Genomic DNA, 19,174 nt, shown 5'->3' with positions numbered 1-19,174 from the left:
TGGCGTAGGTGGAAAAATAGCAACTTGGAATATCGTCTTGCCAGTGTGAAGTGGTCCAGACAAAAGTCTGTGGAGAGAACAACGTGATCCACAACCACTACATGCTTCTGACTCTTGAATCTTGTAGTTGGATAAAAGGATGTGGTCTAACCTGAACAACCTTATTTATTGGCTTTGCAGTGACAGACACTTTTATTTTGCTATAACCACATTTGATGTTGTTTTCAAAATTGTCAGTCAAAACCAACACAGCATTTAGAGTGGATGTTTTTGCCATTTAAGGAAAATTACTCAAATCAAAATCACTTATTGCTTAACTCAAGTTGTCTATAATCAGTTAAAAATACTTTCCACTCAGAATTTTGTACATTTCACAAAAACGTCTTGGGTAATATGCACTCCAGTAATCTTTTTTTTTAATTTAATTTGACTTTTTTTAAAAAGTCACTTTTACAGTATAGGTATTAGAAAACCTTCACTGATTAAAAAGGAAGAGCTTATGACTAATACATTTACTCCAACAAAGCACACCCTAAAATCAACTTCTTTAGTAATTTAATCTGCTGCAAGTGCCAGTTCCTCAGAACTGTGGCATTCTGTCAGCAAATCAATTCCTTTTTTACCCAGATACAGATACATTTTAATCTAGAGTTCCGGGAGGTTGGCTGTACGAAAGGTTGCCATATTTTTAATGACAGAATCTCTAGGCAAGGGATCCATGGGGGTAATTGAGGTTAGTTCTAGGCTAAATGAAAAACCCTTTGAAATTTATGACTATGGCTTGGCGCTTTCTATTTAAAGATGCTGAGTACCAAGAGAAAGGTAAAAAACTCTCCCACATCTTTTTGTTAGACTAGACTAAAATACAGCAACCCTACAATTATACATTTCAGCATTTCCCATATCCTATCCTATTACATCAAACCAGAATAAATGTCAGCTTGATGGCACTGTGCTAAAGCCAAATATCACATTCAGAATAGCTCAAGTACTGTGAATGCAAATGCTTGAATCAATCAAGCAAGCAATCAATCAAGGATGTTTCCAGGAAACACACTGTCCTCATCTGACACATGCGAACAAGAAGTGGAAAACTGTGCCATCTACTGTTTAAATGAATGTGACCGGTCTGGCATGCAGCAAATCACAAGAGGTAACAAAAGATATTATAAAAGACCAGATGAAAACATTTTCAACAACTAAATCACAAGTGGAAAGAACATTTGTTTATTTTGTCATTAAGTCTAAAGGTGAAAAAGGATAAAAACACAAATCACAACAAGTCATACATTCTTTTACTTTTCCTCTAACACTGCTGGCAGTGACCAACTTCTGTTAATCTATGTTTTTAGATAAGCAAAATATTTGAAAAACATTTACAATCAACTTTGCCAGGCTCCTATTTATTATTCAAAAATAAAAACTTGATCATCTTAATGATGATGCCTCAATTCATCAGTAATCCATCAATCTCAAGGCAAAAGATAACAACAGTTCTTCTCTCAAGCTTAGTAAAAACACTTTAATAACAACCAGAAAACAATCTTTGACCCACCAATATAAAGTCAGAAATACTACAGGGTTTTTCCTAGATTAAAAATGAATTTCGGTGGTAGCTAGTATACACATGAAATTTTGACTGAATACTCAAAATGCAATTAATTTTCATAATTATACAATTACATGTCGGATGACAGAATTAACACTTTAAATTTGGTAATTGCCACCGAAAAATTTTCAATGAAGGAAAACCCCTGTATTAAATGGACACAAAACAAACAATAAATATGAAAGCTGTTAATTCACTCACTGGTAAGGCGCAACATTAAACAGGAGATAAAAGCCCCTGGATTATATCACATACACAAATAAATCATTAACCCTCTAATCCTGAGCTCTCTGATACCGATTCATAAAACTGCTTTTTTATACTTGACTGTTGGTGCGAATACTTTTTAACCAATGACTTTATTGTAGAAGGACTTTTACACCAAACAAAACTAACAGAAGTGACTTTGAAGTAAGGCTTTTTTTAACACCAAGTTGACCTTTCATAGCATATAATTATTGCATTAGGTCTAAGCAGATGACAAAAGGCTAAAAAAAATGGCTTGAGCATGTAAAACACTGATCATCTGCCAATATTTTTGTGCAAAATGAAGATGTTTTGCGTTTCTCTCCACCAAGTGTATGTTGATGTTAACGGAACAAATGAATCTTGAAATCCCTCTGTTATTTAAAAAGTCAATGCAGGCTTATTCCCATTTGTTGAAAGATGGCATGTTTCCTGAGAGGATCCTGAGTATAGTAAGTCACAGTTTCTTAAAAAGTGTGAAAAGTGGTAACAGAGAGGAGAGTATTTGCACAAGGCTCCTAGTGGCAGAGATACTTCACTCAGTTCAATGGGATGAAGCCCATGTCAGGAGCATCACTTAGAATGAGCGGACTGTGGCCGAGGGAGTAGGGAGGGCTGGGTACACGCAACATGGGTTTATGGGTGTGAAGAGCAGCCTGTTTGTTCCCTTTCTGGGAGCAGGAAACCTCTATGGGGCGCTGGGCCTGGTGGCCTGAACAGCCAGTAGAAGGAGGCCTGTTGGGGGGAGAGACGGTGAAAGAGACAGTACGTAGTAGACTCTCTTGGGTGACCGGGGCAGTTTTGGGTGTGCCCGGAGCGCAGGTGCTCTGGATCACTGAGGAATGTGCCATTGATTCTAAAAGCTCCTTTGTGCCTTGTGTGCACTGCAAAATGAATAGCAAGAAAAAATAAATGGTTAAGAGTGGGGCTTCACAATATAGGGCCATATGATTTCCATGATGTGGAAATGCAGACAGAATCGCAGAATCTAGACATAAAAATGAAATTTGCTGTATGACGCAGAATGTCACAGAATTTGCCAAATCAAAGCTAAGTCTGTATACTTAACGCAATATGGACTGGTTTCTGTGAATATTAATCCGCAAAATACTATGTAAATATGAATTCTGCATGTTCTGCATGCCTTTAAGTGAATGAATGGTGCAGACTCAAAAAAGCAACAACACTATTTCATTGGGCCCTTACAATATTACAAGAACCAACTCAAAATTGTTATACTTGACTCTGGACCACAAACCCAGTCTCAAATCTCTGGGGTGTATTTGTAGCAATAGCCTAAAAAAAAAAAAAATAATAAACATTGCATGGGTCAAAATTATTGATTTTTCTTTTATACCAAAAATCATAAGGAGATTAAGTAAAGATACTTTGTAAATTTCCTACTATAATTGTATCAAAACTTAATTTATGATTAGTAATATGCATTGCTTAGAATTCATTTGGACAATTTCAAAGGTGATTTTCTCAGTATTTAGATTTTGAATCTGATCCTAATAAGCCATATATCAATGGAAAGCTTATTTATTCAACTTTCAGATGATGTATAAATCTCAAATTTGAAAAATGTACACTTAAGATTGGTTTTGTCGTCCAGGGTCACATTATTGTGAAACAAAAATATTATATAAGAAATATATTGTAATACTGTAAAACAGAAACAAACAGAGTATTAAAAATAACCATTTTCAAATGGTAAACCATCAAGCTTTTATTCTGATGGGTTGTCGGTTTGAGTGAAGCCGTCTCTGTGTATTCATTTACATGCATACAGCCCATGATACCAGTGTCTCAGAAGGGCTCTATTTACAGTAAATAAACCAAGATGTTCTCAGACGTTGAAACACTGTATCATGAACAATAAATGTGTAAATGCCATGCTTGAAACCAGTAAAGAATACATTTAATTAAAATCACAGCCCAAGCGATTTGACAGTCACACTAAGCCATATTGCTATATTTATTTCAATATACTGTCTAGCCCTAGTTAAGGGACAAAAAACATAGATCACAGTCATAAATGATTTTGGGGTAAAAAACAAATGGCAACTGATGTTAGACAGCAAAGCAAGTATGAGTATGAGAAAACAGCCAGATTAGAAGTTTGAAAGCAGGTTAGTATTGCCAAGAAACTAATAATGTAGCAACAAATGGAAACAAAGCATTTCACTTCAAAGTTTCCAATGAGCTCAAGCAGTGCAGATGATATAATAAGGGGATCTCCAGAGGTCGCAAGGATGAAAACTCCTCCTTAACATCAGGATAAACATCCATCATGAGAAAAGGTGGAAAAGAACACGTGTGCATGATAACTAAGGCCGAGCATTACCATGACCTCAGTCACCAGAATCCCAAGAGTGGATGAGAATGAGATAAGCACAGATGAATTGTGATGATGATGATCCATTAATTAGGAAACAATGACATCATGGAGGAATAACAAAACAACTGCAGACCTCTGGCCGACACCAATATGTACACGACCACCATAAAACGGAGTAAAAACAGATGTCTGCTAAAACAGTCCAGGAGAATCCAGGAGCAAAGAAGGGACAGAAAACACACAATGAGCCCAATGATGTCTCACATGATGGACACGTCTTATGCTAGGGGTTTTAAAGCAAAGAAACAGAAGTCAAGCTGACAGTTCAAATAAAAGGCAAAGCAAAGGCCATGGAGTCACGAGAAGGCGGCCATGGAATGGCATGCATAACACACCCTTACCATCAAACGTCACAGAGCTGCAGGAGCCTTCAGGCAGTGCAGGAGTTAGCAAACTCCTGACAGTTCTCCTCCTGTGTGAGGTTCAGAACTTCAAACATCAGGACTTGATGCAAGTCAATATCAAAACTAAAACGATGGCATTTGTTAACATCAATATTTACTGTTAAAATATCAGTTAATACAGTTAAAAAATCTCTAGCTTGGCAACTAACAGTGGCAATAATGTCTCAAAATAGCATTTGTAACCTGAATTGGAATCTTGTTTAAATTTCGAATGAAACGTGACTCCATAGAATTCTGTAAGACTGATGTGCTGTTGAGTTCGTCATCCATCTAAATTTGTCTATTCTTTACACATCAAACAGAACAGGTGCAAGCCTCACTAGCTGTAAATACAAGCTCTTTTCCAGCAAGCCAGGGTTTACAATAAACATGATTAAACTAGGATAACTCATTCCTTTTCACATGCTTTTCTGTAACAAAGTTTATGGTTTCAGATCTGTTAAAAGATCTGTTCTGGTTTCTGTTAATATTTACACTACCATTCAAAAGTCTGGGACTGGTAAAATCTTTTTGCTCACCAAAAATGCATTTGTTTGATCAAAAACACAGTAATAAAAACTATAATACTATGAAATATTACTGCAATTTTAAATGACCATTTTCTATTTTTTATATTTTAAAATGTAGTTTATTCCTGTGATGCAAGGCTAAATTTTAGCAGCCATTACTCCAGTCTTCAGTGTCGCATGATCCTTCAGAAATCATTCTAATAAGATGATTTGCTGTTCAAGAAACATTTGTTATTATTATGAATTTTGAAAACAGTTGTGCTGCTTATTTTTGTGGAAATTGTGATGAATTCTTTTTAGAAGGCTTTGATGAATAGAAAGTTAAACGGAATGGCATTTATTTGAAAAGTATTTTTGTAGCAATGCCAAATCACTATTGATCGACTTAATGCATCCTTGCTGAATAAAATAATTTCTTTAAAATAAATCTCATTGACCCCAAACCTTTGAGCGGTAGTATATGACTTGAAATGCCATGGAATTTTTTTTTGACTGACTAATTTATCAGGATTTAAAACTATTGCTACACTGCTTTAACTATTTAATGCTTCTTAAACTTAAACTTGAAGGCACTCTTACCATATTTGCGTCATTCTTAGACATGAAAGGAGGGAGCTCAGTGTCAGAGGTCACTGTTTGAGGTGCGTCATCTGGAGGTAAAAAGCCTCTTCTGTCAATCAAGCTACAAAAGATGACAGGATGAGCGTTTGAACTTTCAAAATAGCACAGACTTGGGTAAGATGGGGCAACATGTCAAAGAACAGTACAATTAACAAGTCAGATCTGACTAAATGTTTTTTTTTGTAACCGTATGTACTGAGGACAGGATGTACACAGAGGTCGCGTTAACCAGAAATTTTCCATCATTTACAGATTTCTTTTTCTTTTTTATAAATCGGTGACAAAAAAATCTGAAGGCACTTTGACAGATTACATGAGGGTGATCTATAGTAATTTATAATTGTAATTTCCACCCCTGTCCTGTTGGTGGTGAGTGCGTTCCAGTTTGGAAGCAGAGCGTGGGATCATTACAAAAATAAAACTAGCTATGTTTCCATCCAAAGATTCAAATTAAGTTTATGCGCAAAAGTTAAGAAAAAAAGCATTTGCAAATAAAGCACTGCTTGACAGACAATGTTAAAAACTAATGCAACCTCTGGATGTACTTCAGCCTTAAGCTAAATGAAATCCTTCATTGCCTCACAAAAGAACAATGAAATTGGCTTCTTTAGCAAAATCTTAGGAGATGAATGAATAATAAAATAAATATCTGTTTCTGCTATGATGTTGGCATTATCATGCTGTACAGACCTGGGTGGCATCGGCCCACAAAGCACCACACAGCAGTTTGTAAAGATGTTGTTATAGGTGTAAGGATTCCCTGATTCTTCTCCTCTTTTACTGGACCAAGAGCCTTTAATCTGCAATCATTAAATGCAAAGAAGCTGTTCTTCAATCTGACTGTATAAAACACTGCAATTAAATGAAAATTGTTGATGTAGCTTTTGTGTGATATTTACATCTTCGTTGGTTGTGAGGTTGGAGGCAACAAGATACGTATGGAAACCTGACAGACCAAGAATGGACCAGATGGAAAAGAAGCAAATGACCAGCTCGGCAATAGTGCAGGAAGGGTCAAGGATGCAAATCTGCTGTAAATGTGTGTTAATGTCCAAAATATACATAACCATAACAGTACAGTGATACAAGAACAATTAGGCCAAATCAATCCCATGTGCAGACCTGCTAACCTTGGAAATGTTTTTTGGAGTACCATCAGCGTGGCGTGGCGATTTGGAGTAAACAGTTTTTTTTCCTTTTAAAAAAGAGCCATTTAAAAGAGAAAAACCTGTTGTAGGATTTGAGGTATACGGTAGCCTACATATATACATCTCAGTATTTTGTTTTTGGGTTAAACCAGGGGAGCCCAACCCTGCTCCTGGCGATCGACTGTCCTGCAAAGTTTAGCTCCAATCCTAATCAAACACACCTGAAGCAACAAATTAAGGTCTTCAGGCTCACTTAAAAATTAAAGGAAGGTTTGTTTGATTAGGGTTGGAGCCAAACTTTGCAGGACAGTCAATCGCCAGGAGCAGGGTTGGGCACCCCTGGGTTAAACAAATAAAGTGAATGTAAGCATGTAGGCATATATTATGTGCAAAAACTGGTTAAAATCACATTACATTGTAGGGTTGGGAATCGTTAGAAATTTTCCGGTTCCGGTTCCACCTAACGGTTCCGTTCTGATTCCGGTTCCATTAAAATCATTAAACAATTATTAAGAAATAGTGGTAAGGAAAAATGCACAATACTCAACTACTTAATGCTCAATACTGTTTATTACTTACTGTCAACTTAATTTAAAGGTTGGCAATTAGGGCTGGGACAACGAGTCGAGGTCATCGATGCGTCGATGCAAAATATGCGCATCGATTCGTCGACCTGTTTTTATTTCTCTAAAAAAAGTTTGCAAAACGTTTACCTTATGTGCGCTGAATATACGCGAAGGCCGGATCAACATTCTGTCCAACGTTATACAACCAATCCAGGGGTTTTTCTGCATTGATCTTTTTTTTGGCGGCTGTCAAAGCCTTATTTGATCGGTAAATGATGTAGAATAGAATGACTGTGGCGCCTGACGGAAAGTACGAGAGAGATCCCCGGCTGCGCGCGCACTCAGTCTTGAAACAACACGAGCGCTTCTTGCTCTCTCTCTCCCTCGTGTATATCAATCAAAATCATTAAACACGATAGAAAAAGGGCGAAACACCCAAGTTTCACGCGCGCTCGCGCACTCACAGTCTTCAAACTACACGAGCGCTGTCTTGCGCTCTCTCTCTCTCTCTCATGCATATTAACCAAATTCATTAGACACGATAGAAAAAGGGCGGAACGCCAAAGTTTCACGTGGAGCATTCGGATATTTTTTTTTCTCCATGACAGGCTGCTGGCTCCCACTGTTAATTTTTTTTTTTTGGAAAAGCACTCTCTGTATTAGCTTAAAGCCATAAAGTTTACATTGGTTACTGTATTCTTTCAATTGCTCTAAACAAGTATTTTGGGTGAACTTTTTTATTGAATGCTAGACATCAAGTTGTTGTTATTTTCATCTGAAAGAAGAACTTTTTTTCAGTAAGCTAGGCCCTATGTGTTCAGTAAGCTTGTTTCAGTAAGCTGTGTTTTCAAGGCTTTATTGAATGCTATCTCTATACAAGTGCAAAGTAATGCATTCTTAGTCAGTCTTTTATTTTGTAATTTTAAGAGCAATAAAAATATATTGCAATGTTAAGGAATTCATGTTTTTTTCATTCAGATATGTAAATCAACATGTATAAATTGTTAGTAGTCAATTAATGGGGAGATAATCGAAATCGAATCGGTCTGGAAAAATTAATCGTTAGATTAATCGATGCATCGGAAAAATAAGCGCTAGATTAATCGTTTAAAAAATAATCGTTTATCCCAGCCCTATTGGCAATGTCAAAATGCAACACATATTACAGTGTACAAATCTACATAAGTAGGGTTGGGTATTTTTTTAGAAAATTTCCGGTTTTGGCTTCTGGTTCCATTTAAATGAACTTATTATGTTTTTTTACTATTTTACCTTCACTGAATGTAGCGTTGCTTAAAGGTAGTAAGTAATGTTGAGTAATGCTAGTCCATCAATCAGCATGTGTTTCAAAGTTGATGTTATTTTACACTATCAATAACGTTTTGCTTTTCAAGCAGGAATAAGCTTGTTGGCCAAATAGTCCCTTGAGGGCTGAGACACTTGTTAATTTCCCTTAATTAATGAAATATAAACGGTTAAACTTATAAACATGTATACACACTCTCCATAAAGTCCCTATTTTACAAATAATAATGCAGTCAGGAGATGGTGTGATGCAATGAGTGGTTTCCACATTTTAAACATGTAAAATGCATTAAAATAAATATTTTCTATCACTTTGTTTATAACTCTTGAAATGACCTGTACACTAAATAATCTAACCCTCATACTTGCATAACAATAGCAGTCTATTTATTTAGTGTTCCAAGTTAAAGCCAGTATGTATATTAATGACAATATGGGACAAATATAATGTAATTTAGTGTCGGCAGGTGCAGCGCGCTGCCGTTAGATGTACAGTCACACAAAACGATGTGCACAGTTATTAAAGGCGCGAGTGCACATACAGTCATGGGAAACAATGTGTTCGGCAATTAAAGGCGCGACAGCGCAACGAGTCTGTGGAATGCGCGTCATTGGAATCAATGTGCTCAGCAATTAAAGAGGCAGAGAGGTGTGTCTGTTATTCAGTTCGTGACATCCTTTACGGGAAACGCCGAATACTCAGAACAACAGCGCAAGGCTGCTCACAGTGCTTGGTCACGTGTTGCACCAGAACAGTTTTCGGAACCGAAACTTAGAAATTGCTCACGGTTCCGGTTCTTTTCAAAGAACAAAACCGGTTCTGAATAAGAACCGGTTCTCGGTTCCCATCCCTATTACATAGTAACTGACGTTTTTAGATTGCAATGTTACAAAACAAAAAAATGAAAATAATAAAAAGCTCAGACTATGTAAAAAGGCTATACTGATTACCCTATTACACCAAAAAACACGCTATATTTGGTTGAACTGCTTACCTTTTTCTGCCCCCTTTTTTTGAATACTGCGCGTGGACAGAGGGTCACTAGATTTTTGCATAGTTTAGAGTGACAAATCATACCAGCGTACTTTGAGATCAAAATGCGTAGCCCCTGAGCAAAATGCGTACAGGTTGGCAGGTCTGCATGTGCTTGAAAATTCTGTCCAAAATCAAACCACGAGGCCAGCCAGCTAGGTTGATAAACTGAAGTTGTGGTGGAAATATGTGACCTTAAGCCACAAAGTTTAAAAAGGGGGCTGGACACCAGCAGAATCTGCTGCCATCCAGACAGGAAAGCAGGGCGTGGTGGAATCCTTGAGCCGATTAGAGATGAATGGGATTAGGAAGAAGGCGGAACCAACATCAGTAAGCCTGTAAACAAATGGTGAACTCAGTCAACCTGACAATTATGTGTTTCTGGCGAAAGGGGTGTTGCAGCATGCCAGTCGATGAAGACAGGGGTGGGAACACAGAAAAAAAAAAGGATATCTGGCTGGGCTGTCCTGTATTGCCTGGATGATACCATTCACACCTTGTGATCCTGTTAAAGAGAGTGACTGGTCAGAGAACAAACCTGCTTTAAACCGGACTGACAAAAACAATAAGTGTACAATAACAAATAAGTGCCCCTAGTATGGATTTTTGAAAATTACCTTATGCACCGTGTACAAAGTTATTGTCTTTCAAAAAAAAGAGTCGACTCTGAGTCATGAAAACAAATGGATTTTAAAACTAATCTTTAGCTGTTTCAAGGTGAAGTCAAGCTGAAACATTCGCATATTTATGCCCGCCAAGTTGTGCAGGAAAACTTGAACCTGCCCTCCCTCAAACACCGTAGCGGCTTCCTGTGGTGAAGACACTGTGCCCTGCACTGTGAGGAGAAAACCATTAGGGTATGTCGAAAAATTCCCAACTCATTTTCTCCTACAACTTCAAAATCATCCGAATTAGCGGCAGAAGCACCGATTTTCAAAGTGTTTACAAAGTAAACGTGCAAGGATGGTCAAACACTCTTTCCAAAAAAGATAAATAAAATTTAAACAAAGATGTAGGACGATTTTGAAGTTGGAGGAGAAAATTGTTGGGAGTTTTTAGACACACCCTGTCTTGAACCCTTGTACACAGAGTACCGCATTTTCCGCACTATAAGGCGCACCGGATTATAAAGCGTACCTTCAATGAATGGCCTATTTTAGAACTGTTTTCATATATAGGGCACACCGGATTATAAGGCGCATAGAATAGAAGATACTGCAGTCAAACGTTTGACTGGGTTTGCGTTATGCATCCACTAGATGGAGCTGTGCTAAAGGGAATGTCAATATTTTGACAGAGCGCCTTGATCCATATATAAGGCACTCCGGATTATAAGGCGCACTGTCGTTTTTTGAGAAAATTAAAGGCTTTTAAGTGCGCCTTATAGTGCAGAAAATACAGTATGCATCTGCCTCGCAGAGCTAGACAAGACGAGCAAAAAGTGTATAATCTCTTTTCTTTTATTTATTTTTTTGTATTTCGTTCGTTATACAAGTTGCAACTGATAAATTCTTTGTGACTGAGGAAAGGGAGGCATGAACATCTTGGATGACATGGGGGTGAGTAAATTATCAGGATATTTTTATTCTGAAAGTGGAGTAATTATTTTAAAAACTGTAGCCATCATGTATTCTGAAGCCTACTGTAGAATGCAAAATACGCACTGTTCTGTTCACTCGCAATTGTCTGAATGGATGAATAGTGAATGTTTGTTGTTGTTATTACTTGTAGTTCTTATAAAGAATATAGCAGTACGTTAGTGTAAAAACTGCAGTGCTTTATATATACATTTCTGCATTGGGCTAACGCATATGTCACGGCTGTAGCCCACAGCTCGGTTTACCACCGAGCTGTGGGCTAAGTAATGGTGATGGGCATTCTGTTATTGACCTGCGCTGCACACAGTAGACCAATCACAACAGACTGGGTCATCAGACCAATCACCACAGCTTAGCATCACGCAAAGGAGAGGTTTGGAAAAATGAATTGTTAAGCTAATCATTTGGGAGTCATTGAGCAAAACAAGAAAAACTAAACGCATATTTTAAGACAATGAAAGAGTTTTTTGACCTTGCATGCATTTCAACCTGTTGTTGAGGACTCACAAAACCAAAATATGAACCTTTCATTACCCATAATAGGGGCACTTTAAAAATAATAATAGTCAAATCCTAATGACCCCAAACTTTTGCACATGTCCATATATGAAGTATTTAAAGATTTCTCTGTTTTGAATAATTACCATTTCAACATTGATACATACATTTATAGCTCTCCCATTAACAACTATCCAACACTATTGGTAAGATTTTTTGTGAAGTAGAAAGAGACTGTGGTGCAGGTGTTGTGAAACTTACTTAAAGTGAGGTGAGTGATCACACAGCCAAAGATAAAGGAGGTCAAAAAGGATAGAGACACTATGAATGCGTAAAAAAAGCGATAGTTTCGCTTCCCAACACAGTTTCCCACCCAAGGACAATGATGGTCGAAACGCTCTACAAAGGGAACAGAGACAGAACATTCTCAGACCCAACGAAACTAACAAAAAAATTTAAGGAAGTGATACAAATTAGAGGTTAAACTATGACACATCCATTATTAAAGCAACATATTCTGTAGCGTTACAGAAACATTTCAGTCATCATTTACTCAACCTCATGTGGTTTCAAACCAATATGACTTCCTTACATGGAATCACTCTAAATAGGTACTGGAGCATTTACGGCTAAAAAAAAAAAAGCAAAAACATAAAAATGTTTCATAAAAATGGACCATATGAAATTACATTTACGATGAAAGGTTGATTTACAGTGTTTAACTGAATCTCTTGACATCTGTCCTAATGGTGCATTTCATGATGTTAGATTACAGAAGCTGCATTGAAAGATTGGTGAAAGAACTGTGCTTTCTAAATTAATTGATTGATCCGGGTATGAAAACTTTGTTAATGAATCAGACTGATCCAATTTGCGAGTTCAACTCACTGATTCCAGTTTTAGAGCTAAACAGCTCACTTAAGGAAGACAACCAGTGAATAATGAGTGAAATTTCAATCTACACACAAATTGTATGGCTTCAGAGGATTGGAATATTGCACTCAAGTTGTATGGACTACTTTTATGGTTCTTGTTGAAGCTAAAAAGGGTTTCTACAGAAGAATAAAAAGACAGTTTGGAATGGCATGAGGGAGAGTAAATGAACAAAAATTTTATTTCTGGGTGATCTATCTTTTTAAAGCTCCAATCCCCATTCAATTTGCAGAAAACAGAAATGGTGCCTTACCGACACAGTTATCACACAGGCTGCAGTGGGATGTCCGGGGCGGACGGAACATCTTGCATGTGAAACAGTATTTAAGCTTGACCACCTGGTCATTTATAAGGATCTCTTTAGTCCGGGGAGGTGGACGGTATGTTGAAGATCCAGAATTATCTTTAAAGAGACCGACAACTTTAATATCAACATACACAACAAAAATGTTAAGATGCAAAATAATGAAAAATAAACACCACAATCAAAATCTCACCAATCTGTCTCTCAATGTCCACAGCCTCGTCCGGCAAAGCCCTGGGTAATATCCCTGGGTCTGTAAAACTGGTTTGAAGGAGGGTGATGATGACAAATACAAATAACACCCCACCAATTACTGGAATGAAGACAGTAAGGTGATGCACCAGAAAGGGGCAACTGTTATGAATCAACAAAGACAAGAGCAAAATTAGCACCTGTGACAAATATTCTAAGTGTGCATTCTGATAATAACCATGTGAAAGCAACTGTTTCAGACAGGAACAATGTCAAGGGCAGCTACATCAGCTGGTGGAGATGTCTCTATTGAGAAAACTAGTAGTAGTAGTATTGTCTAGCAGTATTGTCTAGTATTGTCTGGCTCTGTGTGCATGTGTAGTGAATGCATACTACTCACTCAAAAGTGAAAAATAAGCCACTGGTGATTAAGATTAGGCCGATGGTTAGCGGAAGCACACCGCATTGCCTGCCCATCATAATACGCCCATCACAGAAGAAGCGATTTTTTCCAGGGAAAACTTCCCATTTCCTCCGTGGGCGCTGGGAGTTTTTCTTTCCACAGGCTAAAGTGGTGGAGGTCCGGGTGTTCGATGTTCCGAGCGCTCCTGGGTCTATTTGTTGATACTCACAATTTTTCATTTTCAAAGAATGTGTCCAATAGTACAGAGGCAACGTTAGGGGAGTATTTATTTAACCTCTGGAACAGTTTAGCCACAAGCCAAGCCCTAACAAAGAGGAAGCTTGAGCAACGCTAGATATAGACTGTAAAGCCCTGCCACATATTACTGAAAATACTGTCACATACGTACAGACAAATTAACTTGGGTAACGTAATTTACTAAAATAATTTCAGCTATCGAACTAAGCTAACTCGAGAGTCCACAAAACACATAATGTTGCTCAACGCATCCATTTGCAACTAAACATCCCCCTAAAGGGAATATATCGACTAATAATTATTATAATATCATGCCATGTTGTTGCTTTCGATAAATTAGGGGTGTCGTAGCTAAGCTAAATACGTTAGCTTGTCGACTAGCTGTCAACAAGCTAACATATATCAGAGGACGACAATGCTCCTCGCGCTGCTCAACCGTCGTTGAACGACACTCGGCTCCTCGCGTTACACAGCCGTCCGATCGCTGTCGATATTAAGTTGTCCAACCGTAATGAATCTGTTGGGTATTGAAAATAAGTTCAGATTAAGTTGTCTATAATTCTCTTAGCACGAATATAACCCAGCGTTCAGCCACGGAACTGTTATAACGATATTTACCTTCCAGCGATCACTTCCCTAGCCGAGGATTACCTGAAGAAGAAAGATGACTCGCCAATGATTCGCAAAGGCTGCGTCATCAAAGGCAGACCAATCAAGGATCACTTCCGAGACTCTGCCCTCTGTGTAGGTTATTTTATTAAATTGTTTTAGTACATCAACATTACGAATGTAACAGATTCATGCAATACATCCACAACCATAAACGTATAGAAATATGTTCAATAGGGGGCGAACATGATACAAATCTATATACAATTAAATAATAATAACTAATACGATAACGAATGTTACAAGTATTACTGAACACGTATTGCTAAATTAGATTAACATTTACCTTAGTATCTGACGATTATGCTAAAGTTTCTTAAAATAATATTAGAAAATAAATTATAATATTATGGGAGCTGTTTACGTTTTTGAAGATTCTGCATTAATTGGTTGTAGCTTTACAGCAGTGACAATAATTTATCTTTTGTTAAATAAAACTATATAAACATTTGATTAAAGCTTAAACTTCAAACACTTAAAATGTACTATTTTAGCAAATAAAATAAGTAGGTTTTAGCACTAAAATTATAAAGCTAATACAAATAAAAATTGAAATTTCTTTAAAACGATATTTATGAAAATGACAAAAGCACATAACAAAATCACAATAAAAAAGCTAATTCAAAATATGAATAGCTTTTATGAATATATAGATAATACTGGAACCATCATATCAACAGACCGCTTACAGCTTTTTGGAACCACTAGATGGTGATATAACACAATATAACATGGCTCTTCCGATAGGACCACAGCGCCCTTTATTTTACAAGCTGCTTTATTTTACAAGCTGCAGTGGCCTTGATGCAGACCAAATCTTGAATCCCTGACATTTTACAGGTCATCTAAAAATAAGTTTGCACTCAAACAAAACATTAAACAAAGCTTAAAACTTTCACAAGTTAAGTTGGTAAGATAAAAATAAAAATCAGAATTCATTTTTGCTCACCAAGTCTGCATTTATTTGATGAAAGTAAAAACAGTAATATTATGAATGATTATTAAAATTCCAAAATACAGTTTTCTATTTTAAAGTATCACTCATTCAATTCTCCAGTGTAACACGATCCTTTCAGAGATCGATTGATGATTTACTTCTTAAGAAACATTTCTTATTATTTGTTACAATCAGCTGTGCTGCTTTAAATTTTTGTGGAATCCATACTTCATTTCTCAGGAATCTTTGATTAATAGATTTGAGTACAGCATTTAATTGAAATAAAAATCATTTATAACATTAAACTATCTCTTTTACTTTTGATCAATTCGATGTTCTTTCTGAAAAAAAAATGATTATATATATATATATATATATATATATATATATATATTCCAATAATTATATTTATTCAATACTACTACAATAAAAAATACCAGAAATATCTTATGCAACATGAATATTATGAAGACTGAAATAAGTAAACCCACAAAATTATTACGTCCAGGGAAGGAAATTACAATGCAGAGCCAGACCTAAAAACCAATATGATATGAAATACCCCAGTATGCATCGTGTATAAATGGAGCAAGTCTGCCAGTGCATCAAGAGGTAAACAACTTCATTAATTCTCCACATGCTAACAAAGCCAAAGCCAGGTTTGTGATCCTTTTGATGTTGTATTTGGTCTGATCTTAACAGCTTTTCATCTTGCAGCAGAGGTTCATACTGAAATAGCAGGTGGGCACTGATCCAGTAGAGAACAGGCGAGGAGGAAGCAAGAAAGCGTGTCAACACCTGAGAGGACATAATATAAAAAAGGCATGTTGAGCATATACACTAAATATATCACATGATAATAATCAATTATAAGAGTCTTACCTGCACATGCATGCAGAATATTCCAAAAAGAAGCAGGACAGAACTGTGCACGATGTAAACAAACACTCTTGGGTTACAGAAACCATAAATTTTTCGGTCTTTTCCTCTGTCTCCCAACCCCAAATACATACAAAACACTGGGTTAGCCATTACATATATATATGAGGCTATGAATCCTAGAGTTGCAACAGGCAGCGCCAAGATAAAGTTGGGTGTCTGCTTCCACTGAAAGTATTGCAGGAAGCCCACATCCCAATAAACATCCTGTATGTACGAATACAAAACTGGAATTTGCCATTGGCACCATTCTGGTGTTGGAGATGCTGCATCAGCCACTCGGTATCCTTTGTCCCGGGCCAGATTAAGCAGCACAGGAGGAACTTGAGTTGCAGTTGGATGACAAAATGTTTGGTAGCCATAGAACTGAAACAAACAAAAAGGTAGTGCCACGAGAGCTGCATAAAATGCTCCAGTGAGAACAAAACGAATAAGTTCCCAGACATAGTGATGATACTGAAAGCCCCCTGCTCCTCTGCTAAGAGCCCGTGCGCAGACAAGACCCAATTGCAAACTGAGGTACAGCAAAAATCCAGCATTCACAAGTCCATTGGCACGAGCACCAGTAGCAAACCCAAACAGTAGACAAGCTCCAATTGTGAATCTTGTCTCTAGTATCCAGAGACCTGCAAAGGTAAGTGCTGCAAAGAGAGTCTCTGAATAGCCTGCAATCATAAAAACATTAGCTGGTGTCAGACAGTACATTAAGACTGCAACAAGGGCAAGTTTTCGGTCTTGCAGCACCAAATGACTAAGTCGGTATAGTGCTACAGCACTTAGGACAAAGAGAATGCTATTCCCTATAGCCACAGCTAAAAGTAAACGGCCATGCAATGTGAGGAATCCAAGCAAGGGCCACAGGACAGTGGCTGCCAGGAATCGCAGGATGACAGGAAACAATGGAAAGAATGCAAAGTTGTGTTCATACAAGTAGCCATGTTCTGCAATGAAGAGGAAATGCTCTGCATCCCAGTGACTAAGGCCACCAAATAATGCTTCGATGATGGGGTCTAGCAGGAGAGGGGTCTCTGTTCGTGGAGGGCTGAAGGCATCTGCCACATGGTCGGGAATCACTGCATTCAGCACAGCCTTCAAAAGTGCACAAAATACAGTAATGTGTCATGTGCATTGTTTCCAGTTTGTGCGGTAGGTGCCACTCTAATCTCAATTTTGCAAATATGGACAGTACTGATTTTATGGAGTTCTACATGTCTATGGTAAGTATTTTAGGCAGATGTCAAAATACAAAGTACAAATGTATAATTTTAGGCTATTTTAGTCGATTGTGTTTCAATTGCTTACCTGTAAAACAAGGGAAAGTAGTCTCGTGAACGTTGCAAACCGTACAACTGTCCACACGTCTTCATTTATACAAGTGTTTGAAGGCGACATATTTAGCACAAACTTTAATGAGCGAAAATAATAGTAGAATATTTCCCTTGAAGAAAATGGTAATCATATTAAACCCAGTAAATTAGCAGATATAATAGGGGAGGCATCATTAAAACAAAAGCCAAAGGTCAATATCCTTTCTTGAGGTTTGTAACAACTGCAAAGACCCGCGTCCACACATTAATAATAAAACAATTAAAACTATAGTGACATTTACCGAATTCATCGCATAAAGCCACTGAATAGAACGACGGAGCAACATGCACTTCCGGAATGAAGTCTCAAAAATGTCAAAATAAAAGCCCCAATATTTTGACCGGTATTACGAAATCGCATACGTCACTGTGACGTCACCGCTCTAGCTGGAGGCAAAACATAAGGCAGAACTCATAGCAGGTGCGCTAAAAGTTTGAGGTTTTGACTATAAAATGTCGTCTTGTTGTGTTTTTGACTAGTAAATCAGCAAGTTTCTGTTTTATAGGTGAAAAGTCGCCAACCTTCAGCGCACTAGCTAGTTTAAATGTTAAACAAACATACAGCGATAGATGTGTGTGCCATCCTTTGAATGGTCTCTTAAAATAATACACATTGCTAATCATAGTTAGCCCAGCGATAGGTTACATTAGAAAATAAGCCTTGACAAAATTCCCCAAACCACCCAAAAGTAATTCATATGGCTATATGGCATACGGGTCAGGTAGCCTGCTTCCATCTGCGAGAGTTAATTTACAAATATAGCTGTCACGGTCCCGCAGAGTCAGTGACTGTACATATTCGGACAGTTCCGAACCTTATTCTGCATCCATGTTTAATAAATCCCTCCTAAAACGTGCTAGCTTACGCTTGCGTCCGCGTCTCTTTTTTTGCCTCCAGCTACGCCCCGCCCACCCGTCGACGTTGCAATGTTTACAAACTTTTAAGGGGTCTATACTACCTACACAATATATTATATTCTTCTATATACCTGTATGGCCTGGACAGTCAACACCATTTAAAACAGCTGGGATCAGTTATTATTTCAAATTTATAAATGCAGAAAATATATATATATTTTGCTTCAGCTTCGTTGTCTCGGGAGACAAATATATTTGAATCAAACTCTTCATTGCCTTTTCAACGGATAAACATCTTTTTTAGCAGACAAATATCAATGAACACTAGGAGGAGTAATATTGAATCTTACAAATTGAGTTCATTTTGAACATGCAA

At 37.4% G+C, this 19,174-nt stretch overlaps 2 protein-coding genes across 4 annotated transcripts; both read right to left on the bottom strand.

The window, feature by feature from the left end:
* Window positions 1–2,162: 2,162 nt before the first annotated feature.
* On the bottom strand, window positions 2,163–14,790 carry zdhhc18a (zinc finger DHHC-type palmitoyltransferase 18a). Of its 3 annotated transcripts, XM_059568165.1 has the most exons (11): window positions 14,647–14,790; window positions 13,768–14,545; window positions 13,369–13,529; window positions 13,125–13,274; window positions 12,200–12,337; window positions 10,296–10,347; window positions 6,690–6,792; window positions 6,481–6,590; window positions 5,749–5,851; window positions 4,598–4,668; window positions 2,596–2,739 (listed from the first exon to the last, which is right to left on the bottom strand). In XM_059568165.1, exons 2-10 carry the CDS (start codon window positions 14,007–14,009, stop codon window positions 4,627–4,629), a joined length of 1,101 nt encoding a protein of 366 aa, XP_059424148.1. In that variant the 5' UTR covers window positions 14,010–14,545; window positions 14,647–14,790; the 3' UTR covers window positions 2,596–2,739; window positions 4,598–4,626. The 3 variants fall into 3 exon arrangements, with proteins under 3 accessions (XP_059424146.1, XP_059424147.1, XP_059424148.1); XM_059568163.1 differs by lacking the exon at window positions 4,598–4,668 and having other exon boundaries at window positions 2,163–2,739; XM_059568164.1 differs by lacking the exons at window positions 4,598–4,668; window positions 14,647–14,790 and having other exon boundaries at window positions 2,163–2,739; window positions 13,768–14,640.
* A 1,294-nt stretch (window positions 14,791–16,084) lies between these two features.
* Window positions 16,085–18,143, bottom strand: pigv (phosphatidylinositol glycan anchor biosynthesis, class V). The gene is given in 5 exon segments (XM_059568162.1): window positions 16,085–16,432; window positions 16,517–16,965; window positions 16,968–17,048; window positions 17,089–17,662; window positions 17,876–18,143. Coding segments are annotated over 5 exon segments (1,494 nt in total). The 5' UTR covers window positions 17,966–18,143; the 3' UTR covers window positions 16,085–16,132.
* Window positions 18,144–19,174: the final 1,031 nt, after the last annotated feature.

Source organism: Carassius carassius, chromosome 15, assembly GCF_963082965.1.
Source record: "Carassius carassius chromosome 15, fCarCar2.1, whole genome shotgun sequence".
Lineage (NCBI taxonomy): Eukaryota > Metazoa > Chordata > Actinopteri > Cypriniformes > Cyprinidae > Carassius > Carassius carassius.
The sequence above is the reverse complement of the archived record's forward strand: the minus strand, read 5'-3'. Positions and strand labels throughout refer to the sequence as shown.